At 32.2% G+C, this 26,849-nt stretch overlaps 1 protein-coding gene across 3 annotated transcripts in view; it reads left to right on the top strand.

The window, feature by feature from the left end:
- LOC105251103 (kazrin) overlaps nucleotides 1-26,849 on the top strand; it is a 184,548-nt gene that overhangs the window by 88,639 nt on the left and 69,060 nt on the right. For 2 of the 3 annotated variants that reach the window (XM_025414127.1, XM_025414126.1), the window contains one exon: nucleotides 21,645-21,757. In XM_025414127.1, coding sequence (XP_025269912.1) covers nucleotides 21,731-21,757 — 27 coding nt within the window. In that variant the 5' untranslated portion in view covers nucleotides 21,645-21,730. Of the gene's footprint in view, nucleotides 1-12,359; nucleotides 12,503-21,644; nucleotides 21,758-26,849 lie in introns of those variants that run through there. The other variant, XM_025414125.1, reaches the window with a different exon arrangement.

The following is a 26,849-nucleotide window of genomic DNA, read 5'->3' as shown; positions in this document are numbered from 1 at the left end:
AACTTCATATTCAACGTTCCGGTTGAATTTCTTACCAAAGTCAACAATCTAACAATTTCATAAAACTTTGCCCGATTGAACTGGAACTATGATTGCATCAACTATTGTATCGGTATGACATTCAAGTAGCAACGTTATTTAGTTGATCTATGATATAGTAAATAAGGAAAGGTAATTTATATGAGAATAAATAAATACATATATACACAGAAAAAAATAAGTGTCAAATCAAAACTTATATACTTAAACTAACTTAAATTAATTCATTGTTTCATATAAACACAACAATTTATAATCTTCTTAGAAGAATTTAATAATTTTAAATTTTAACAATATTATAATCTTACTTCAATATAGTAATTGCCATCTCAAGAATATATAATTATTTAATTTTACTTTAAGAAAAGTATATCTTTGATTTAAAAATGTTATTTTTCACTTAACATTGTTTTCTTTCTATTCAAGAAAATTAAATCATAAATCAATCTTAAATCATAAGAATATATTTTTCTTAATTGAACTATACAAAATTGCTTCATTCAAGCAAGCAATTATTCAAGCAATTATATTTTTAATTAACGCAATATAATCTCATTTCAAGAGTTCCATGTTAAAAACTAAAGATATTTTCAAAACAAGAATGTCCTTTCTTTCTGTGTACCCAGTGTCCCCCAAAATATAAATTCATACAAATTTTATTAATGCAAAACGAGCTCTAAACTCACTACATTTATTTAAAACTTGCATTTTAATTCGCTGTAGATAAAATATTTTTGCCTCAATGCGTTTTTTTTAGTTTAAACGAAAATGTCACGGCCATTTACGCGACAGCGCACCGACGCTGTTTAATATGCTTGAAAAAGAAAATAGCTTACGAGAGAAACGAGGGAGGCTGGAAATTGCTGGGCGTATTCTCGCGCGGAGGGACTCGCCTTAGCTGGCGTCTAATGCAACCGTAACACAATAATTATGCGGTCGGAGGGCGCGCTAATTAAGGTGGGAGGCGGAAAAAAGGTAAAGGGCGTTTAACTTTGCTGCCGTCATTAGCTTTAAAGCTCGCGCTTCTCCGAATTTCTCGTCATCTGCCATTCGCGCACGAACCCGTAAAATCCCATTCCTCCTTTTTTTCCCATTGCATCTAGATTAAAATCGCGTATGGCCGTATAAGCTATTCTCAAGCCGATTACCAATGATATCGGGTTAATGATGCGCGGTTTACGGTAACATCGGCACTAGAATAACGATGGAACGTGAAAACACGGATTAAATTGATACTCGCTGGTTGAAATTACATCATATTAATTACAGCTTTTAATTTAATTCTTTCCTATAAATAAAAATTTGCTTGCAAAATTTCAAAAAAATTGAAAAGTGAAAATTATTTAATTTATTTTATTTAATTTAATTTTTTATTTAATTTAATTTATTTTTTTACTCTCGACTGCTGCCAACCTACGGTTGCGTCTCGGATTGTAAACGGGTATCCTTGATAACTAAAACGTAATTTGATATCATTTTTTGCACATCAATTTCTTATTAATCAAGGGAGGTTTCAAGCATATAATTATCGTTATTTGTTTTATTAAAAGCGGAAAAATAATGTTATTTCGTCTATACGTTCTCTCATTGGCTGCGAGTGAATCTAAAGGCCATTCTACAATGGCTGTAGCATAAGGTTGTAAGGCGTAAGACTCAAGAAATTGACCAATCACAATCAAGTATTAAGAGAATACTCGACTGTGATTGGTCAATTTCTTGAGTCTTACGCCTTACAACCTTATGTTACGGCCATTATAGAATGACTTTAAGAAGCAAAATGATGATTCATCAATAAGATTCATTCTAAGCAGCCATATAGGGAATTATAGTAACTTATTGTATTATAAAAAGTATTAAGCACAAAAGTATTATGCTGGTACGAAAATTATAATAAAAATATAAAAATATAAATAGTGTTAGCATATGAATTCTTTATATTTTATATAAAGAAAGAGACTTAAAATATTTTGCAACATCTATATTTTTCGAGTCTTAATTATAAAAACTTCAGAGAAATCAGTGATTAATTTGAGAAATTCTATACATATATATTAATAATTAGATTTTTAAATAAATGATTAAAAAAATTATTGATAAATATCAAAGATCAGTTTACTGATAATTAACAAGATAATTGAGTTGAAGTTAAGACATCTCGAAGTAGTGGCGGGTATAATAATTGACATAACCCTATACGTCAAATTATTGTTATTGACGATAACAAATTGTTGTCAGTAATGATTATTTTATGATTATTTTTTAATACAAATATTATTATATTTTTTATTATTTTATATTATTTTATATTATTTTATTTTATATTATTTATCAATAAGATGTTAAAAATGGAAGGAAAATCTATCGACGAATTCTTTTACGGAAACTCCCGCAAACACTGCATGATGCATTCGTATACACATTTTAGTTAGATTGCATCGGATTGAGTTGCACCTACACGACGCATCGCACAAAGTCGAACAAACTTTTGCTTGGATATCGCACGACGGCTCGAATCCCGCGACAATAGACTGATACCGCGCGCGTTATATGTATACATTTACGCTTACATCATAAATCCCGATGTTGTGGCAAAGAGGCAGCCCGGAAAGTGCCACGAGATCATTCGACGTCGCGCCGGCATCTCGCCTGCATCTCGCGAGATTTCCTTCCTCGCGCGAGAGAGAAAAGAGCTCGTTCTCCATTCCGGCAGGAATTATCATTCATCTGCGCGAAACTCCTGACAGAGCCGAGGAGGATCCTCGACCCGAGTTTGGCGTTGCATCTCCCGAGATTTTCTCTCCGCGCGAAGATTGCAGAATAGGATTTGGAGGAGGATGGGACGCGCGTCGTTTTGGCGAAACAAAATTTCGAAATGGGTTTCTCGGTAATTAGTTTTCGCGAGACAACCACTCGTGCCCGGATTCCGAGGAGATATGCGCCATCGAGAGCAAATTAGACATGATGTGAAGTTCTGAAGAGAAACACTCGCCAGAAATTGCAAATCGGATGAATCGCACACTGGATGCGACAGGAAATAATAGAAAAATAAATTACAAATAATAAAGATATAAGACTCGAAATATAAAATTAACAAATTAGTTTCAATAGCAATACGAGTCGAGCGTCGTGATTTTGGTTATAAATTTATCATGCGACACTAGTGGACGAAACGCAAACTAAAAAATATGGCCGTCGCAAAGGGCGATTTAATATTGTTTAGATACAGCAATCAGTGTGTTTCTATGAAATAAAAGTGAATAATACATTGAGAAGTATTAGAATAAACAAAAAAATGAAGACACAAGGAAAATAAATAAATTTTTTCACGACTTTTTACCGCACATGATAATTAAGCCAGAATTTATTACATTCTGGCCTTCAATCATATTTCTTGAAGAGCGTGTAGCATTGGTATAGCTACACAAAGTATCTAACGCAGTGACAACATTTGCGTTTTCTTAACAATTTTTAAAATAGTATTCTTAAATGTCAAATCGCCCTTTGCGACAGCCATATTTGTTATGCGACACGAGCGCCTCTCTACCCGCGGTGGTAATTTTTTTTCCCAATGACACATTTATTTATTTATTATACAATAAAAGGCATGAAACAAATAAAAATAAAAATAAAAAGAAGGAATAGCGAACATTTCGACCCTATTTTTGGGTCATTATCTTCAGCACAAATGTGATGATATGGTAAAAATATAACAAAGGTGTTACATATCTGAATCGATGAGATAGGATGCCGTCCAAAGTAATACTAAGGGCCACTTGCACCAAACTCTGATTAACTTAACCGTTGATTAAAGGGTTACCAACTTGAGAATATAACCCAGTGTAATCAATCGTTATACATTTTGTCGTGTAGCATTGTGTAGCATAAAAAAGAAAGATATTGCCAGAGATACAATTGGTCACACTGGATTATGTTCTCAAGTTGGCAACCCTTTAATCAACGATTAAGTTAATCAGAGTTGGTGCAAGTGGCCCTAAATGTCTCGGTATCTCATTATCTTGATGATACCTATGTAAAATAAAGGTGAAACAAGATGAAGAAATGGAAGAAAAATAAATATTAGATAAATATTAGAAAAATAAATATCTTCCGCAATAAAGGGAGACTTTAGATCAACAAGAGATTCTCATGCCGATGTTATATTTAATTCATGCCGCTTGTTATCCAGAGACGATACAACGGGTCGCTTCGTAATTCGTATTTATGGGTTCTGGTCGACCCTTCGGGAAGATCGATTGAAACATGAGGAAGAGAAGTAGGAAATATTGGTGACTGGTCATTTCCGTCGAATGCCTTAGTATCTTCTCTATTTACTTCGATGATCTAAATGGATTTCCTCCTGCATAACTAGTCCAAATATAAATTATTCTATTATATTAGATAGCAAAGAAAAGCCAGAATACAGGGTAATCATCCTTATTTTAATTAAATTACTTCTAGTCTGTTGTCTAATGCAATTTTCATTATCAAAATGAGTGACTCTTCTTAATTGAATGCGAAAATTGGCGAGCTTTACGAAGTTAAGAGTAAACGAAACTTTGTCGTATCCCAAATGAATGTCGTGCGGTTAGGTTTGAAGGAATAGTAAAATCGGTAAATGTTCTCTTCTTGAAATTGGACACCTGAGTACGCGCATAATATCGAATAAAAGCCTGATGGTAACATTCGTTTCTAGGGGGACGGAAATACAAATTATTTCTCCATCGTGGGAGCACAGCTAAGTCGTTTCTCTATTATCTTCCTGGAATGAGAAATAAGACGAGATCCAAAATACATCGTAAATTGCACTGGAAAATACATCCAATCCATTTATCTATTTAATAGTCATTTTGCTATTTCTTTCGCATATACTATGATGATTCTATTTTTATATTTACATCGTATATTTTACTGTGAAAAATATTAGCGTACATAACAAATCACTAACGTGAATTTTTTCAAGAAATATTTATTTTATTTTATTTTATTGTGTTTTATATTTATTTTATTTTATTTATATTTAAAAAAAAAGCTCTCTGATAATTCTGAAATAATAATAATATAGATTAATTTTTTTCTGTGAAATGTTGGCCAATTCATTCGCAACTTTATCATTCTTGTCTTCTCAATTTCGGTTACTTTATCAAAAAGTATGTTCGCGTCAAGTCCATGTAGCAAAAACTATGAGCGAAGATATTTTTATCAAAGTTTTAAAGAGACAATCTTTCTTTTACTAAAATTATTCTATCATTATTTGTCATTTTCTTCCAAGCATATTCTAGCAATAAAAAATATTTTGCATTATATATTTACTCATTTATATATATATATATATATATATATATATATATATATATATCTCGCTCTGCGAATTTACATTTTGATTTTTGCATACTTTGTAATTAATAATTAATATTTTATTTTATAATATACACAATGTGCTGGTACATGACTAAATTAATATATACATTGATAATATGAATTCTATTTTATGAGCTTTGTATATATATATATGCAAAATAAATCCATGTATAATTGTCCTTATATGCAAAATAAATCGACGGATAATTATAAATATTCCAAGATTAATATTCGCAATTATTGCCTCGATCCATGCATATTTCAAGGCAATAGATCTATGAGATATATATTTATATATATATATATATATTTATATGATATATATTTATGCATGTATATTACCTTTTCATTATTTTATATTTATAACTTTTTTTTATATTTGCAATCGTTTTATTATTAAATTTAAGACGCAAAATCATACAAATCACCAACACATCTAAATTAAATTATATTTTTAAAGAAAATTTTGGAAAATAAAATTATTATTTGTAAATATTACAATGAAACAGTTATTTGATTTCTATTTTAAATCAATGTATTACGAGAAATATATATATATATATATATATATATATATATATATATATAAATATGTGTGTGTGTGTGTATTAATAAATAATCCTGTCTATTCAAAATATGAAAACCAATGTAAATTAATATTAATCAGTAAAAAATAAATTAATAGATTGTATAATATTGCAATCATTGTTTTATTGTAACATTTAAAGAGAAGTGATAATTAGTTCTTTAAATATAATTAATTTTCAAATATATTCCGAATTTTTTTTTATATTTCGAAATTTTCGAATTTAAATGTAATTTATTAGATGTAGTTATTTTCATCAGATTTAAAATGCGCAGTGTCGAATGATGAGTAAAGTAATACAAAAAAGCACGACATATTTATATCAATTTATTTAAAGATTTGCAGAACAAAATATTTTTCGCATAAATTTATGTTACATTTGTGTTACATATTTTATAGTAACAACATACTTCTTATATCACATAATGATATTCGACTTCGTTTCGGACAGTGTAGGATAGATACCCGCTATTGTTTATATTCCGATCTTTTTGTCAGTCGTTTTACGAGACTCGTATAGGTAGAGAGCAATGAGCTGCTTTGCGTATCGTTATATCACTCTACGTGAGTATTCTCTATATATGTATTGCAATTAGCGACTATTAAATTAATTAATTGAAAGTAATTGATTAATTATTGCGATACATAAGAGTATCACGATGACATTAGTAGTAGTCATCGTCTGATTAATTAATAACAAGAGTTTCTTTGCATTAAAATTGTTACATATTATCTGCTTTTAAAAAGTAATTTTTTAGTTTTTTCGCACTGACGTGAGGTGTTAGTGCGCAAAAGTTCGTCAATAGAAATAGAATCATAGAACGCGAGAGTAATTTCTCTCTTTTTTTTCTCTCCACGATTTGAGTTTTGTTTTCATCACGCTACTAGAAGTTTATTAACGCCACTGATTCAAGTAGAATTACACGAATCTCTCAGTTACGAAGCACATGAAAGTCAATTGATGATGCACAGTCGGGATTATTACAGTGGAATATATGAAACGCTTATTATAGAAATCTTATGGAAAATAACGATTTCATATTATTTGCACAATAATAATATGTATTAACGTTAATAATAAAATAGAATATCCCTTTCGAGAGATCAACGAGTGAATTTTATGGATGAATGAAATATTTTACGTGCCTCTTACAAGTTATCATGAATTTTTACGAAGTTATTATTCTGCAAGCTTTTTTTAAAAGATATTAAAAAATAAGTCAATAAACTCTGATGCAATACGAGGACGCAATAATAATATCTCATCTAGCGAAGACAAAGTTTCGCGGTTGTTACCGTCTTAAATCTCCACCGAGTTGAAAATCGCCGACAAAGATTTCCGCGCTTTCGTAGCTTTACGGAACGCTACTAAAGAAAGAAGAATACGGAAAAAAGCGGCTATAGATCTCCCTTATGAGTTCTACTGCCGCGGTACATAAATCAAATGCCGAGTCGCAACCCTGCAAGAATTTATCGAGTCTAAACGCCCACATAATGCAATCCCCTTCCTGCTTTGTCGTCAAGACATAAATATATACCGGAATAATAAAATATTTGTGAGTCTTGTTTTTTCGATGTCGCACATATCTCGCGCACGATCTATAATCCACTCTAATCCGTTGATTGGATTTATAATGGAAAATGGAGATCGAATCTCTTTCTCTTTTTTATGTATAAAAAAATCGATTTGGGAGAGAAATAACGAAGAATTTCTCTGAATTATAATTATTCTATCTATATATTTATATACAGTCAAACCTGATTAAGTGAGATCGCAAAGGTCAGCTCATTTGATTCCACTTAAAGAGAGGTATCTCACTTACCTAATTTCTCAATTATCCAATTAATAAGGTTTAAAATGTCTCAATTATAGAGGTAATTATCACACGGTAAAAAACATTTTGTATTTCTGTTAAAATTTTTATGTTAAATTTTTAACATACTCTTATGTTAATGTAACATATTATCATTGCGTTATTTTGACATTTCTGCGTTGAATTAATATTCACCATTTCTAAAAGTTAAAACAACACAATTAATATGTAAATGCACGAATTTTTGATGAAATATGTTATATGTTAAAATGAACAGATAAGTTGTGTTATTTTTCTCTCTATAACAGTTTCCATATGTTAAATCGACATATCTCTTCTGTTATTTATCATAAAAATGTAAGAACATTTTCTTTTAATTAACTTTAACATTATAAATACGTTAACTTAATATAAACTTTATTTCCAGATAAAGTATAAGTGTTACACTTTTATGTTAATTTTTAAACATATTACTTGTGTTATTTATTAACATACTTGCCTTCTGTTAAATTAACATTAAAATTAGAGTGGATAAATTGGGACATGTGAAATATGTTAAATTTAACACAAAATTTTTTACTGTGTATGGGATCGTCTCAGTTATAGAGGTCTTTATTGTTATGAATTGCTAAATATCAGTCTCAGTTAAAGAAGTCGGGCATTCCTACTTACAGAGATTTTTTGATACAAAAATGTTGGAACCTCAGAAATAGTCTCAATAATAGAGATTTCCCTCTTATCCAGGTCCCACTTAACCAGGTTTGACTGTATCTGAAAAAAATATATTTTTAATTGTATATTTTTAACTTTTAAGTGTTGTTTAATATCGAGAGAGAGAGAGAGAGAGAGAGAGAGGGAGAGAGGGAGAGAGCTCTTTTCAACAATGTTTTTAATATCTTGAAACAATATTGAAACTTCATACGAATATTTTATATGATATTAAATTGAAAATAAAAATAATATAAAATGTAATTATGTAAAAATATAAAATGTTTACGAAAAATGTGTTATTTCAAAATATATTAAAAAAGTATTATTGAAAACAGTTTCTTCGAAATTAGGCCACAATATTTAGCGCTGAATGTAATATTAAATAGAAGTGTGAATACGAAGCCGTGGAGCAAACGGAATTGTTTAACCATTTTGTTATATGTTATCATTGATCGCGTTAAACGTGAAAGCGTATTTAATCGAGAGCGGACAACAGAAATTGAAGTGGCAAACGTTAAATCGCTCGCTCGTAGTGAACGTGAATTTATTCAGATTGAAACATTGCTATGCAAAAATAGTCTAAATCATTTACTTTATAACGAAATAGCAATTTATTAAATCCTTTAACACGCCCGGCTTGTCAAAATAGTGAAACTTTAACCACGAGAATTAGAGAAAATATATTTTAAAACATATAAAAATATATATAAAAATTAATCTATTATAAATTAATTATATATATATATATATATATATATATATATATACACTTTTATACCCCCCCTCCCCCTATATACCCTTATACATTCTGTCAAAAAAGTATCGGGAATTGTCGATTTAAACTGCCTGCGCTAGTCGAAGGTATGAAAATTTTTTTTCCCAGGTTGGTACAACTGTCCTTTATTATGATGCCAAATTTGAGTGGAATCTGCCAACCAGTGTGTTTACAACACACAGTTACAGCTGGTTAAGTCAGTCGATGTCAGTAGTGCGTGCCGATTTTTACAATGAGTGAAAATATTGAACAAAGAATTTGTCTCAAATTTTGTGTTGCGAGAGATAGCACACGAACTTAACATGTCCCATGAGTCCGTTCGTTCGATTTTGGTCGATAATTTGGGCATTACGATAATGCGACGTCTCACTGAGCTACGATTGTGACCGATTTTCTCGCTAAAAACTCAACAAATGTACTTGAACAACCACCGTATTCACCAGATTTGGCACCGTGTGACTTCTTCCTCTTCCCAAAACTGAAATTGCCGCTCCGGGGTACCCGTTTGAAGCCATAAAACAAAAATCGCCGCGTGAACTGAAGGCCATCCCGGAAAGCGCCTATAAGAAATGTTTCGAAGATTGGAAAAAACGATGACATACGTGCGTTGCTTCAAATAGAGCCTACTTTGAAGGCGACCCAATAAATTTTGATGAATAAATGAAATATGTGTGTTTTATTTAACAATTCCCGATACTTTCTTGACAGAATGTATAAAAATATATTATAAATACATATATATTATATTAGATATATATCATATATTTATATATATAAAAACTATATAATTTAAATAGATATATAAATATATTTAACAATTTTCGTCGAAATTTTTGAGACATTCAGTTTCCGCATTTTTTTAGACTCTCGGTGAGCGCTTTTTACTAGATTATTTGTCGCTGTACGTTATTTCGCGTCGGATATTCCAGAAACGGAAGGGTCACGTACGAAATGAAAGGTCGACATATTTTTTTCCATCGAGTTCTCTCCCCGGCGATTCGCGTATAATTTTTGACGGCGGTAAAGGGTACGCGACAGAGATCTCGTCTCACTCGCTCTCTTTACGGCCGTACGAACGTCACGGTGCATAAATCAATGGTAACGCGCTTGAACATGGCGTGGATTTATCGAACGCGTCTTTCCCCGTGCGTAATGATAAATTATGACGATCGAATGACAGCGGGTCGATCTCCGGCGACGGGAGGGTGACGATGCGAGCGTGTGTGCACAGAGTGACGTGTAATATGGGGTGCGCTGGGAGTCGTTTTCGGGGGGAAATAGAGAGAGTATCGACGGCGACCCGACGTGCGGGGCTGTTATATGCTCGTCGTTTGCTCGCCGGCCGCCAATACGGACTTTCCCTATAATGGCGTCATCCCCGAGGCGAGTAACGAGCGGTTAGGCATCGCGTTGCGTAAATATAAGTTCGCGAGGACAGTTACCAGTATGATAATGCACTTTTCTTCAGGGTGAATGCTAATGAACGCGATAGGTGTAGGCTTGCCCTGCGAGAAATGAATAAAAGGAGAAGAATTTATTTCATTTCTATCTCCATGTTTTTTGAAATTTTAGGAATTATCTTACGATGCATATTTTAGTAATTTTTCGCTATCAAGTGGAAATAAAAAACAATTGCTTGCGTAATGATATACAATATAAAAATGCAACATAGCAACAATCATTAAGGATGTTTTGTTTTTACTCCCAGCAAAAAGTAGTTGAAAATCAATATTGGCGAATATATACACTTTTTGTGTATTTTGAGTATGAGAAATTGTGTGGAATATTATAATTTGATCTTAGCTACAGTGCAGAGATGTATTTTTTAATATTTATTGCGTTTTTATTTAATATAAATATTCCGAATTTTGTTAATCGAAATGATTAACTTTTGGCAGAGAATTTCGCCTTGTGACAGATACATGGCTAACTTCATTGAATTATATGTAATATCTTTTTAATCAGTTAGTACTTGTATAATATTATTTGACCAAATATTTCCTCAGTATCTAAACTTTTGCAAATTTTAAACAAATTCTGAATATTATTTTCATATGTTTTTGTCATTTGAATCAACATGATAATACGTTTCCCATAAGAATACTTGTTAATTCGATGTAAATTAAAATCCTTATAACTTGTGAACGCTTTAGTAAATTGATTTAAAAATTGTACCGAAGATTCTAAATATATGTAAGGACATTCTGTACAATTTTCATTAAATTCTCAATATTTTGAAAATAGGTACAAAACATCCTTAAGGATGTTTTGTATGTACAATCCCAGCAAAAAGTAGCTGAAAATCAATATTGACGAATATATATTCACTTTGGTGTATTTTGAGTATGAGAAATTGTGTGGAATATTATAATTTGATCTTAGCTACAGTGCAGAGATATATTTTTTTAATATTTATTGCGTTTTCAGTGAAATATTCCGTATTTTGTTAATCGAAATGATTAACTTTTGGCAGAGAATTTCGCCTTATGACAGATACATGGCTAACTTCATTGAATTATATTTAATATCTTTTTAACCAGTTAGTACTTGTATAATAATATTTTATCAAATATTTCCTTTGTATCTAAACTTTTGCAAATTTTAAACAAATTCTGAATATTATTTCCATGTGTTTTTGTCATTTGAATCAACATGATAATACGTTTCCCATAAGAATACTTGTTAATTCGATGTAAATTAAAATCCTTATAACTTGTGAACGCTTTAGTAAATTGATTTAAAAATTGTACCGAAGATTCTAAATATATGTAAGGACATTCTGTACAATTTTCATTAAATTTTCAATATTTTGGAAATAGGTATAAAACATCCTTAAGAGATACCTTCTTATGATACCACAATCGCGACACAGTAATTAATATCTTTTTTTAATTCTATCATTCTTTTATCTGAAATTATGTTAATGTCTTCATCGATCAAGGATGTCATTTCTGATTGGCGTGTAAATTCAAAGGATTATTGTCGATATATATGGGACCGAACGTCGAGGAACGTCGAGCGTCGTTCGATATTTTTTATAGGAGCATCTCGCGTAATGTGTCAATTTCAGATACGTCCTCCGCGACAGAGGCACGCTCGGTGAAGAATCAGTCGCGAAAATGAGTGCGGCCGTAGAAAACGGCATGGACGCCTCGCGGAAGCCGCGCGGCGGCGTCTTCTCGCAGGCGTTCGCCAAACGCGCGCAGCCCCTCGAGGAAGGTGAGTCCGATGACAGGTCAGGTACCATGGTCACTCCTGGTGAAGGTATTACACGGGATTCCCCGCTGCTACTGCGAGGGGAAGATAAACATCGTATGTGCGAGCTTTCAAGCCTTATGTCCGCTGTGCGAAGCTTCTGCCGGAAATCCGTGGCACTTACGTGAACTTATCTTGAAAATGGCATTAATCAAGCTAAACATACACCGCGTCACGTTTTTCAATTTGTTATATAAACGCGATTCTTAATTAATTACATTTGTCATGTTTATTTAATTATATTGCGCGCTCTCTTAAGTCGATTTAGAAAAGTAAGATAAAATTACAACTGAAAAAGTAAATAGCTACAGAGTAATCTCAGTTATACATAAGTATAGCACTTTAAATCAGTGAGATGTCTTTGAAAGAATCAGAGATATTTTGCAATATGTATATATCATAATATTCCATACGAGATAAATTTATAATTTTTTGCTAAAGAAATATCTCTCTCTGAATTTAACCAAGAATTTTGTTTATTTTTAAATAATTACATTTTAAGGATTAAGAAAACATACCATGTATCGGAATATTTTAATTATGTTTTTCACTTCAAATATGTATATGTTTCTCTAAAGAAAATAAACAATTCTCTAAACAATTTTTAAAATAAATAGAAAAATGCTTCAAATAATGCAAATATACAATTATTATTTATATACAATTATATATAATTATATACAGGGTGTCGCAAAAGTCCCGGACCGGTCGAATATTTCATAAACTATGCACTTTAGAAAGAAATGTTTCAGACAAAAGTTGTATGGCTTGAAGCGGGTCATCAGATAATGGCAATGATTTGACATGGGAGAGTCATTTGAAAGTCACGTGAAGATCACCGTCAATTTCTTAAATGGAACTCCCTATTTTTTATTAAATATTCTGGTCACGTCGAGAGCTTTCCAAAACACTAGAATAAAGTATTTCTTCATTGAGAAAAAACATAGTTGTTTTTAAGAAAAAAAATATGTAATTTGTAATTAACAATTACATATTTTTTTCTAAACAACTATGTGTTTTCTTTACACCAATTGATTCCTCTCATTATTTTGTACATAAAAGTATTAAGGTAAGATAATCGAAAAATGAATATTTTACTAGATATTTTATGGTTTATTCAAAATTAAGAAATGATTTCAAGCCTCATAACTCGAAAAGTACTCAATGAAAAAATACTTTATTCTAGTGTTTTGGAAAGCTCTCGAGATAAGCTACACGAATATGTAATAAAAAATAGGGGGGTCCATTTAAGAAATTGACGGTGATCTTCACGTGACTTTCAAATGACTCTCCCATGTCAAATCATTGCCACTATCTAATGGCCCCCTTCAAGCCATACAACTTTTGTCTGAAACATTTCTTTCTAAAGTGCATAGTTTATGAAATAGTCAACCGGTCCGGGACTTTTAGGACACCCTGTATAATTATATACAATTATTATTTATTTTTTAATCAAATTTACCATAAGAAATGATATATATTGTAAAATGTGAGAGCAAAATACGAGTATTTCACGCTGACTGATCTTCAGTGACTCTTAAATCTTGTATCGCTGTTTTCATCAATGACATTTTTACTAATTCAATTGAAGAGAGTATTCTATCATTTTCGATATTTGAAATGTTCCATTATCGTTACTATGATTTTAAATCATGCAGATAACAGTCTGCATCGTGCGTATTTGAACACATACACAGCATTATATATAGCATACAATTACCTCTTTTATTGCTACGTTAAATTGCACATATCATAATGTCTATTTCCATCCACGCTACACATGCATTTCCCCGATAAGTTCGATATATCTTTAACCGATGTAATGGGCCATAAAGAATCTCACTCTCGCTCAATAGACACTGTAATATTGGCACAGACATACATCGGGTTATTCCTTGCTGTCTGACTGTGACTTCAATATATCTCCAATCGAGACAGCGCGCGTATTGGTTAAAAAGAAAGGAAATGGACAGAAGAGTATTTCGTGTTTAAAAGCTTTAAGAGATTTTTCCGATTCACGGTAGCGAGTCAATATATAAGATAAACTAGCATTCTCCTTTTTTTGCGTACATTCGAGCGACATATTTCCAGCTTATTTAAAATGAATAAACTTCCGCATATACATATCGGGCGAAACAGTCCGCATTTATAAAGGATCATCCGGACAGCGATTCTCGCAGGTGCGCCGATTTCGCCGTAACTCAAAGCTTCGTACAGCCGTAGAACTCCACTCTAATTGAAGGGAGAATATTTGCTCCGCTTACACTTTGCTTGTAATTCAAAACATCGCTAATCCATTAATTCCGTTTCTCCAGCGCGCTACCGTACGGAAGTCGGGCCGGTAAACTACTCGCTTCACCGGATATGTATTAAGCACAAACGTAATTCTCCGTTACCTGTGTTCACGTGGATTACACGGGCTGCAGCCTGGATGCAGTCGAAACGAGCTTACTGGATTCTTTATTAAAAATTCTCGGTAACCTCGACTTGCGTTGACGAATCGAGATATTTTCCCACACAGTAAAAAATTTTCTGTTAAATTTAACATATTTCACATGTTCCAATTTATCCACTCTAATTTTAATGTTAATTTAACAGAAGGCAGGTATGTAAATAAATAACACAAGTAATATGTTTAAAAATTTACACAAAAGTGTAACACTTAAACTTTATCTGGAAATAAAGTTTATGTTAAGTTAACGTATTTATAATGTTAAAGTTAATTAAAAGAAAATGTTCTTACATTTTTATGATAAATAACAGAAGAGATATGTCGATTTAACATATGGAAACTGTTATAGAGAGAAAAATAACACAACTTATCTGTTCATTTTAATATATAACATATTTCATCAAAAATTCGTGCATTTACATATTAATTGTGTTGTTTTAACTTTTAGAAATGGTGAATATTAATTCAACGCAAAAATGTCAAAATAACGTAACGATAATATGTTACATTAACATAAGAGTATGTTAAAAATTTAATACAAAAATTTTTACATGAGAAAATTTTAACAGAAATACAAAATGTTTTTTACCGTGCAGATGTCGATATGAAGGTTTTAAATTTTATGAAGGAAAAATTTTAATCAGTGTCCACTTTCGTTAATTCTCCGCGATTTTAACTTTTATCACTGGTCGATTCGTCGGTCATTCATTCAGCTCGACGTCGAGAAAGTTGGAGAGTTGCTCGACATGACAGATAGCGGTTGATCCGAGAGATCGTAACACGCGTCTCGATTATCCCGGAAGCTGGAACGACATGCGGTCGCGATTTGCGACCGCTGCGTTGCATTTTTTTTTAAACAAGAGACGGGAAACAAGATCGCGCTTGATATACACAGGTAATATGCACAGTAAAAAATTTTGAGTTAAATTTAACATATTTCACATGTCCCAATTTATCTACTCTAATTTTAATGTTAATAAATTTAACAGAAGGTAAGTATGTAAATAAATAACACAAGTAATATGTTTAAAAATTAACATAAAAGTGTAACACTTATACTTTATCTGGAAATAAAGTTTATGTTAAGTTAACGTATTTATAATGTTAAAGTTAATTAAAAGAAAATGTTCTTACATTTTTATGATAAATAACAGAAGAGATATGTCGATTTAACATATGGAAACTGTTATAGAGAGAAAAATAACACAACTTATCTGTTCATTTTAACATATAACATATTTCATCAAAAATTCGTGCATTTACATATTAATTGTGTTGTTTTAACTCTTAGAAACGGTGAATATTAACTCAACGCAGAAATGTCCAAATAACGCAATGATAATATGTTACATTAACATAAGAGTATGTTAAAAATTTAACACAAAAGTTTTTACACGAGAAAATTTTAACAGAAATACAAAATGTTTTTTACCATGTACGCCGATTTAGCGCGTTACGCGCGATTTCTCTAATATAATTACGGCTGAACCAATATAAGCCACTCCGGTAACGCCATGTTACATATCGCTTTATGTATAAACCGAAACGGGACTCCTGTTTCACATTAGAACGGCCGGTCGTACGATCCCGATAGTTTCGAGACGTTGTAAAAGCTCGTAAAGAATCCCGCTTCCGACACACGAGAGGCGCATAATATCGGAATATGCACCGTATATCAGCGCGACTCCAAGGAAACTAGGAGGAGGCATATCTCTTCATGTTTGTAGTATAGACCTTATATACCCCTGACCTGGGAGGGGTTCCAGGATCTCACATGAGTCCGCCGTATGCATTTTGGCGCATACGCCTACCTATCATACCCGAGCCGAACCAAGAGGATTGTTGCAAATCCACATGTGCGCGATCACGCAATCGATCCCTCGTATCGACATCGTGCGAAATATTTCATCAACGCGAGCGCCTACTTTGGCGAAAGACACGTTTTGCTTCACGCGAGATTTATCGCCGACGAACTGATTCATCTCATCTTCGTCGACATCGAGTCCTGAAAACTTGTGAAACAAATGTCGTGTGTCATTATTCGTTTTTTATAATGATTTATTATAATATAAATCTTTTTCTCTGTATACAGTAAAAGATTTTGTGTTAAATTTAACATATTTTACATGTCCCAATTTATCCACTCTAATTTTAATGTTAATTTAACAGGAGGCAAGTATGTAAATAAATAACACAAGTAATATGTTTAAAAATTAACACAAAAGTGTAACACTTAAACTTTATCTGGAAATAAAGTTTATGTTAAATTAACATATTTATAATGTTAAATTTAATTAAAAGAAAATGTTATTCTTACATTTTTATGATAAATAACAGAAGAGCTATGTCGATTTAACATATGGAAACTGTTATAGAGAGAAAACTAACACAACTTATCTGTTCATTTTAACATACAACATATTTTATCACAAATTCGTGCATTTACTTATTAATTATGTTGTTTTAATTCTTAGAAACGGTGAATATTAACTCAACGCAGAAATGTCAAAATAACGCAATGATATGTTACATTAACATAAGAGTATGTTAAAAATTTAACACAAAAGTATTTACACGAGAAAATTTTAACAGAAATACAAAATGTTTTTTACGTGCAGTAAAAGATTTTGTGTTAAATTTAATATATTTCACATGTCCCAATTTATCCACTCTAATTTTAATGTTAATTTAACAGAAGGCAAGTATGTAAATAAATAACACAAGTAATATGTTTAAAAATTAACATAAAAGTGTAACACTTATACTTTATCTGGAAATAAAGTTTATGTTAAGTTAACGTATTTATAATGTTAAAGTTAATTAAAAGAAAATGTTCTTACATTTTTATGATAAATAACAGAAGAGATATGTCGATTTAACATATGGAAACTGTTATAGAGAGAAAAATAACACAACTTATCTGTTCATTTTAACATATAACATATTTCATCAAAAATTCGTGCATTTACATATTAATTGTGTTGTTTTAATTTTTAGAAACGGTGAATATTAATTCAACGCAGAAATGTCAAAATAACGCAATGATAATATGTTACATTAACATAAGAGTATGTTAAAAATTTAACACAAAAATTTTTACACGAGAAAATTTTAACAGAAATACAAAATGTTTTTTACCGTGTAATTCCTACCAAATGATGAGATTTCTGAAGTTTAATAGAGATAAATTTTTCTTTAAGATTATATCATGTATCTTTTGTTAAAAGAGTACTTTTTTGATCATTGGATATTTTTAAATTTATTTTACGATGTTATTTGAGAAAAAGAATGATCAATTTTGTTGTTAAATTCGCGTTTACAGCACATATATTTTTTGCAAAGGCTACATCCTTTCTAGAAGACGCAAATGATTATAGAGGATAACTCCTAAAAAAGTATCTTCTCTGTGAAAATGTGTAGTTATTTAGTTGAAAGAATTGTCGGTACGCAAAGCGCTATAAAGTCTCTTTCTTTTAATTAAGACAGTAACGATCGTGCAAGATTATTCGGTGAGAAAGTGCTTGACGTTTTTGATGTAAACGCGCTTCCTGTCGTGTGTTTAAAGATCCGTTACAATCTCAAGATCAGACCTCCGTGAAAAAAGGGATCTCTCTCTCTTTGCTGATTTACCCTTTTGAGCATGTTTTTGTTCTGCTCATCCTCGATCAATCGACTTAAAGATGACGGGTAGATATCTAAACTGACGATACAGCAAGCTTAATCGTAAACATTAGAAGGACTGTTTATTCTTTTCTATCTTGCATAATTTTTTACTTGTGCAACACAAGAAAATATAATTTAAAAATATTATATTATTATAATCTCGTGGACACACATTCTAAATTATAATTTACGCACTTAATATGATGTGTGTTAAATTTTTGAAGAAAGTAATTCGTAGAGAGAGGAAGATTTTCAATAAATTGTCATCTTGTAGCAATTTGATTACACGATTGCGTTTCCTTTTTATTTACGTTATTTGAGGATACATTTCTACCTTTGTAAAGTTTAGCTTCTCGACCTTCGTGAGATCGAGGAGCAATTTTGCAACAAGTCGTTTCTCGAGATCCGATGATAATACGTTCTTCCACCGAAGAGACGCTTTCTTCGCGATCCAGATGGTAGACGTTCGGCGTGGAGTTCGCATCTTGTCGATAGAAGAGACTTTTGTCTTCGACAAACAAGACTTGTCGATAAAATACGTTTCCGATGCAGCTTTTTCCAGGCGACAGTTTAATTGCGTTTAATTACAACTCGGGCGCAACAAATAATCCGCGATCACATTCTCCCCTTTCGCCTCGCTCCCCCGTTGCTACCCTCATTACGCGACAAAACTAAAAGCTTGCTTCGCGCTTACACGAGAGAACTTCCACGCTTTGTTGGCCGCGTCCGTACGAAAAATCGAGCATGCGCAATTAAAATTGAATTAAACGTAAACTGGTAAACGTAAACTGGTAAACGTCATTAAATCTTCAGCGAGTAGTGGCAATGCGTGGGATAGCACGAAACTCACCGCCAATACAATTACGCGCTCTCAGCGTAGCGCGATCAGTTTTAAGCGATGTAAAATTTCCGAATAAAATCACGGAATGATTTTTGTTCGAGCTGCGGCGCTAATTTCGAAAATTGCATCTCGTCCTAGTCTTCTCTTGGTACTACTTTTCGAGAAAATACCTTTTTAACGAGAACCTCTTATGATGTATATATCGCGAAACTTCGTCGCTTACCATTTACAGAGCTTTACGTCTCGAATTTTGTTTACGCCACATCAAAGCGTTGCTGGTTGCATATACAACTCGCTAAATTTGCGTTTAAGCTCGCGCACCGGATTTTAGAATACGTTATCCGATATTATAATCCCGTCACCGCTCGTTCTCAAATACCGGTTGTTCCGTTGTTTATCAGGATGTAGTTATCGTTTTGCTTTGACGACAGGACTCACGTAGCACAGAAGCTTGCTGCAACGTTGCTGCAATGTTACAATATTGCTCACTGCAGTGCAATGTTGCAGCAATAATGCAGCGACATTATTTTGTAATATTACTTTGGTAATGTTGCAGCAACGTTTTAACACTGCGAAAATGTATAACTTGTGTTTCTTTACTTGCCGCTACATGGCGACACCCAATTTAACTAACTCGTATTCGAATTCATCTAAGATGGATATAAGATCTACAAAGGATTAATGTAGTAATTATATTTCTTGTCTTGTATCAGTTTAATTTCTGGTGATAAACTGACTTGATTTACTTAATATTCTGAATCCTAATGAGGGATCTAGATTATTAAACAATTTACCGTTGCTGCAATGTTGCAGCAACATTTTGCAACCTTTCTGCAATGTTGCAATCTTGCAAAGAAATATTTTTGCAATGTTGCTGCAATATTTCTGTGCCGTATGAGTGTGCCTTAAAAAAAACAAGAACAACCTTTCGAAACAAATAATTTGTTTAATAATCTGGATCCTTCATTGGGTTTCAGAATATTAAACAGATTTTTCTTTAATTGAATGGGTAAATAGGAAATAATTCATTTATTGCACGTATTAAAATATCCTGGTGTCGAATGTATGTAAAATAATTGTATGTAATATTATTCAGATAAATATTTAAAAAACATCTAATAAAAACTAATAGATGTTTTTTAAAGGCATTTTTTCCTTTCTTAAACATTTTTTATATTTTCAAAGTTTATTTATTAAATTTAAAACGGTGTCTGCATTTGTAGCAAAACGCGTTTTAATATTACAAATACGTTGCACCGTAACATTGCTGCAATATTGCATTGCAATATTTCTACAAGCGGACATTTTACCGTTGCTGCAATATTGCAGCAATGTTGCAGCAACATTTTGCAACTTTTCTGCAATGTTGCAATCTTGTAAAGACATATTTTTGCAATGTTGCTGCAATATGTCTGCGCTGTATGGGTGTGCCTTAAAAAAAAAATAAGAGCAACCCTTCGAAATTCTTTCACTGATTTGTGTCAACAGTATCTTAGGCTAAATATCTAACTTTGCAAACTTAAAAATATAATAAAATATCAAAGAGCGAGATATCTCATATCTGCTCCATTCATAAGATCTCCGCTGAAGCATGTTTGATGTGAGCGCGATATAGCGAAGGCAACGAAAGTCACGCATCTGTCCTGAGGTGCCTCTGCGAAACGAGCTTCCTCTCATGAACTTGTCGATAACAGTTTGGCAACCCTCCGGGCCTTTCCACCTTGGCACCACGACCGCCAACCGACTACCACGGGAATTCAATTATCTCGCCGTTCGTACCACCGGCCAGGCGAAGATAATGTGAGACGAATGAGCCCGAGAGAGGACCCGGCCATCTTGGACGATGTCCGGATCCGGAGCTCGGGAATTCCCGGACTTCTCGCACGTCTCGGATGAAAGGATTAAGCGTAATCCAATGGTCATCGTGCTCGCTACCAGCCAGCAATCTTTGCAAAGTGATTACTTATCGCCGAATCGTGTTCTAAAACGAGTTATAAAACGTTGTATAATAATGCACCAACGTCACAACACTTCTCTTTGTCGAATATATTTTTCAAAAATGTTTGATCCTTCTATTATAAACGCGCGCACACGTTGTCATTTTTACCGTTGTAATCTTTGTAGCAATTCCTTTTTCTCTTTGATTGCAGCTCTTAAGACTTTGAATCATTTAAACGAGGAAGGCGAGGCGCTTGCCCTTCAAGATGACCTCACAACGCACCCCACCCTGGCCTTGATGCGGCGCATCCTTGCAGATGCACAGGTGAGTATGACGTCTGCGAATTTTCTAATTGCGGACAAAGATACAAGTCAAGCGTAATCCGGCAAGAGTTGAGAACCTTTAAAATGATGAAGCTCGATATCGTTGAAACACGCGATTATAAATTGCCTCGAATTCCATGGAAACGGCGAACTTGATTCAAACAGCTTCTACGCCAAGAGGTTAATTATTGAGCGGATAAGGAGCTATCTAGGCACGCACACACATTCGAAATCTATTGTCTATATCAGGAACTGCCGGCATATTATATATCATCAAATCGCGTTCTCTGTCGAACAAGAGAACTGCATGTACTCCAAGTTTCTTGTTAGAGAAATATCTCTTTAAACAAAAACTCTACAATAGTGCACTTTGAGTTTGCTAAAATGGATAATTAATTTAATTAAAGATGACACAATATACAGTTTACCAAAAGTGGGGAAACCCCTTAATATTTCGAAAAATACGCATTTAAAAAAAATGTTTCATACAAAAGTTATAGGGTTTTATGTGGCGCATTACACAGCAACATTATTATGACCTCGAATAGCGTTATGTGAAGGTCAGCTTCAATTTTTTAAACGGAACCCTATATTTTTTATTACATTATCTTGCAGCTTATCTTGAGAGAGAGCTTTTCAAAACATTTATCATTAAATATTTTTTTCATTAAAGTAATTTTTTCAGTAAAGTATTTAAGTATTGTATACAAGTATACAATACTTTTTAAGTTATGAGGCTTGAGCTTGAAATTTCTTAATTTTACATAAACCGTAAAATATCTAGTAAAATATTCATTTTTCGATTATCCTACCTTAATACTTTTATGTACAAAATAATGAGAGGAATTGGTGTAAAGAAAACACATAATTGTTTCGAAGAAAAAATATGGAATTGTTAATTGCAAATTACATATTTTTTCTTCGAAATAATTATGTGATTTCTTTACACTAATTGATTCCTCTCATTATTTTGTACTTAAAAGTATTAAGTAGGCTAACCGAAAAATGAATATTTTACTAGATATTTTACGGTTTATGTAAAATTAAGAAATTTCAAGCTCAAGCCTCATAACTTAAAAAGTACTTAATGAAAAAAATATTTAATTATAAATGTTTTGAAAAGCTCTTAAGATAAGCTGCAAGATAAAAAATATAGGGTTCCATTTAAAAAATTGATGTTGACCTTCACATAACCTTGACAACGCTATTCGAGGTCATAATAATGTTGCTGTGTAATGCGCCACATAAAACCCTATAACTTTTGTATGAAACATTTTTTTTTAATGCATATTTTTCGAAATATTAAGGGGTTTCCACACGTTTGGTAAACCCTATATAAATATTCATGTATAATTTTCTAAAGAATAAACTTTTCTATAATTATCGAAAAGTCACGCGCGCATTTGTTCGGAAAGTAACCGCCCGAGAACGTTTTCCCATTGTCGGAAAAGGTAGAAGCAATCCTTTTGAGGCGCGTCGATTTTCAAGAAAGTGAGGAATCGGGATTTCGAAAGGGGTTAATTGTCAGATGGACGAGGGATCGCTCTATTAATAGCACGAGTTTCTTTGTCCACCGCAAACCATTGTTATCTATGCGAGGCTGATGCTCTCAATGTTTATTATGACAGAGAAATATTAGATGGCAACTCAAAGAGAGTTGCACGTGGACGTGGAAAGGGGAAAAGGACTACTGATGGTAATTGGACTTGGTCCGTGGGGTGAATAAAAGTAGCAAAATAAGGGTTGCAGTAAAAAGTGTCCTTCGCGTGATGGCGTTTAATTTCTTTGCCGCAGTTGTTTCGTACGATTCGCGTTACATTTGAGACATGCTTCGTGTGCAACAACACGATTTCTATATTTTCAAGATCAATACAGCCAAATTTTTATAAAGTCTCTCGTATCTGAATAAAAATCCTATGTTTAAGAGTAGCAATGAAAACACAAACAACAATAATTGTGATAAAATGAGTGACAACACAATTAAATTAATAAAGAAAATTTCTCTCAACTTTCATTTATTTTATAATTTCATAATTATATGATTAGCCGACGTTGATAACAGACTTCCTGGCTTGTATTACTAATTAAACGAACAGCATTCCCGGAGGCGATTCGTGCTTTTCCAGATGATCGTGAAAAAGAAGATTAAAACGAAAGCGGGTACTGTTTTTTGTTTAAAATTGAAAAATCAAATTCGCACGTCAAGAACGTGCAAATTAATTAGCCAAAATTATCTACCATTATACGTATACATTTGCCACGCTCGAGTAGGCTTAAAGGCGAATTCAAAACCTACAAACTAATTGTGATGAAACTTACAAATGAATTGTTTGATTTCATCAGCAGAATAAGCGTCGGAAAATTATCGTTTTATCCCCCATCTCGGAGAGATTTTGAAACGCGTAAATGACATGTGTATATGCATCGAATCATATATATATATATATATATATATATATATATATATATATGAAATTTTACATGTTGAATTAAAAATTAAAAAAAAGAAGAAAAATTGCAAGCATTATATATATATATATATATATATATATATATATTTTTTTTTTTTTTTCCAAATAAAGTTATTTCGAAAAAAAACGTATTTTATTTGCATTTTAATATCAGTTTTCAGCACACAAAAGTTAATATACATTGAGTAATTGTTTGCGGTCCAACTAAATGCGATTGATTTATAATTTAATTAAGGCACATACATATGGTGAAATTTTCTGTTTTTTACCTTAATTAAATTTATGAATATATATACGCAGAACACACAAACGGCATGACCATGAATATAAATTCCGCTGTCTCGATAATTGTGCGGTATCAGTTTTTTAATCGCGTTCATTGAATGTTTAAAAATCCGTCCTCTATAGGAGAGGTATCGTCTGATATTGATTACGCTGCATGCGCGAGTAAAAGGCGAACAAAAACGTAACGTGTTACCGAACTTTCATTTTGGCGTGTCATTCACGTTTCGTGCGTAACGCGCGTCGAGAGCACTCTCTCCGTTAAAAGAGCCGTCAAACTTGTTAATGTTTGATATAATGATTTTCACAGCACGGATAGATTAATATTGGCGTTTGACTAATTTCGCGGCGTATTATCGACGATGCGATGGCAAAGCGTTTTACACGACATAATGCAGGGGATGCAATTACATCGCGCAACGACAGATGCGAAACATTATGCATCGATGCTTCAATTATTATCTCGTTATCGTCATAAATTCTTACTATATTTTAGATACATCTGTCATATTTCAAATCGAAAGGATTTCAATGCATGACAATATTTTTTTGAATGCGTTGAAAAAGGAAGAAGAGTTTGCGTGCACGTTTTTAAAAGTTGTGTAAAATTTTACGGAAAATTTTCAAATCGATATAGAATAATAATATATCAATCAACAAGAGGAAGAGAAGAAGATCTCGCAATTCGGATTATAGTCGAATCACACACGACACATCGCGCATAAACACGTTACCCGACAAATAGCATTCGGACGTGGTGGACGCGGCTATTTCGGGATTAATGCAATCGAACTGATGGCTCGCAGTTTGCTGACGGAGTACACGAGCACTCGATCGTCACGGTGAATTAAAATTGGGCCGTGCGTGCTCGTGTTCACAATTAAACATTGCAAAAATCGCGGGAGTAATTTGCATCCGATTGGCAATGCAATATAACGCGAGAACACTGTTATATCACGGATCAGCAAAGAGAGCTTTCTTTTCCAATCTAACTGAATAACGCGTATCAATTTCATCGATTATACATTGTAGATTATGTTGATTTTATATATTTTGTATACAAAATATATAATTATTTTGATATAAAATATGAAAAAATAAAACATGAAATATATTTCTTTTTTATTCAATATAGCTTCTTTTTTACTATTATTATAATTATTATAATTATTATAATTATTGTGATACTGTTATTTAGAATATTTTACTTATATAAATATATATATACTTTTAAATAAAATCAGTCTATTATCACTAATAAGCAATAGATTTAGTTACAAATAAAACAAATAGTGAAATGATTCTTATGTGGGTAAATGGGTCTTATGTATTGTAATATATATATAAAATAAATTCACACATATACACACGTAGCAATATATTTTGTTTGAAAAATGTCTGAAAAAGAATGTCTGAAAAAAATTTTAATCCTCTTCAATTTTTTTTTAATTTATCAAAAAATAAAAAAAAGTAATACGTATATAATTATTGAATTTGAACGCTATAATTAAAAAAGAAACATAAATAAAATGTGAATGTTTTCTGAAGAACTAAACATTGAAATGCTCATTGATCTTGAGTGAAATTGAGTTATTAGTCGCGAAATCATCGAGCGTTCAAATGTCAATGACCGCACCGAAAAAATTGTATTCTTAACTTAAGAATATGCCATCTTTTATCTTAAGAATATATACCACTAAAATAGGCGCCAAGAGCATCCTCTTAAGTTAAGAGGAAAATCTTCTAAAGAGATATTGTTAATGCACAGAGAAAAATATTTCTTTGGATTTAATAAATTTTGTTGAAGTCAAATAAATTTAATTATTGTTCTAAAAGTTTCTTTCCGTCTAATTTCAAATAATCTTTTAATATTCTGAATCTCAACAAGGAATCCGGATTAAATAAATTATTTTAAATTCAGCTTGAAATTAAACTGATAAATAGTGATGTCAAAGAAGATGCGGCTCACATGCATACAGAGAATCTATATGTGAGAGCAGCGTCCTCTCTTTCGCACCACTACTAAGGGAAAAAAATATACCTTAGACCTTACATTAATACAAGTCCTTTATATACATTTCATGATAAATATTGAATACGAGAAAAATTAAGAGTGGTGTCGCCGCGTAGCGACACATGAAGAAACATGTCGCGCACACGAAAATCGAGTTGTGATGTAGAAGTCGCAAATTAAGAATATATTCTTATTCATTAAGAATATATTCTTATTTATTAAGAATATTTATTAAGAATATTTATTAAGAGGACTTATAAAGTATACATTTCAAGAATACAATTTTTTCGGTGCACGTCTGCCTTAACTTATTCGTTTTATGTATT

The sequence above is a fragment of the Camponotus floridanus genome, unplaced genomic scaffold (assembly GCF_003227725.1).
Source record: "Camponotus floridanus strain SB8 unplaced genomic scaffold, Cflo_v7.5 scaffold77, whole genome shotgun sequence".
NCBI classification, from domain to species: Eukaryota; Metazoa; Arthropoda; class Insecta; order Hymenoptera; family Formicidae; genus Camponotus; species Camponotus floridanus.
Note: the sequence above shows the minus strand (reverse complement) of the source record. Positions and strands in the feature narration are given on the sequence as shown.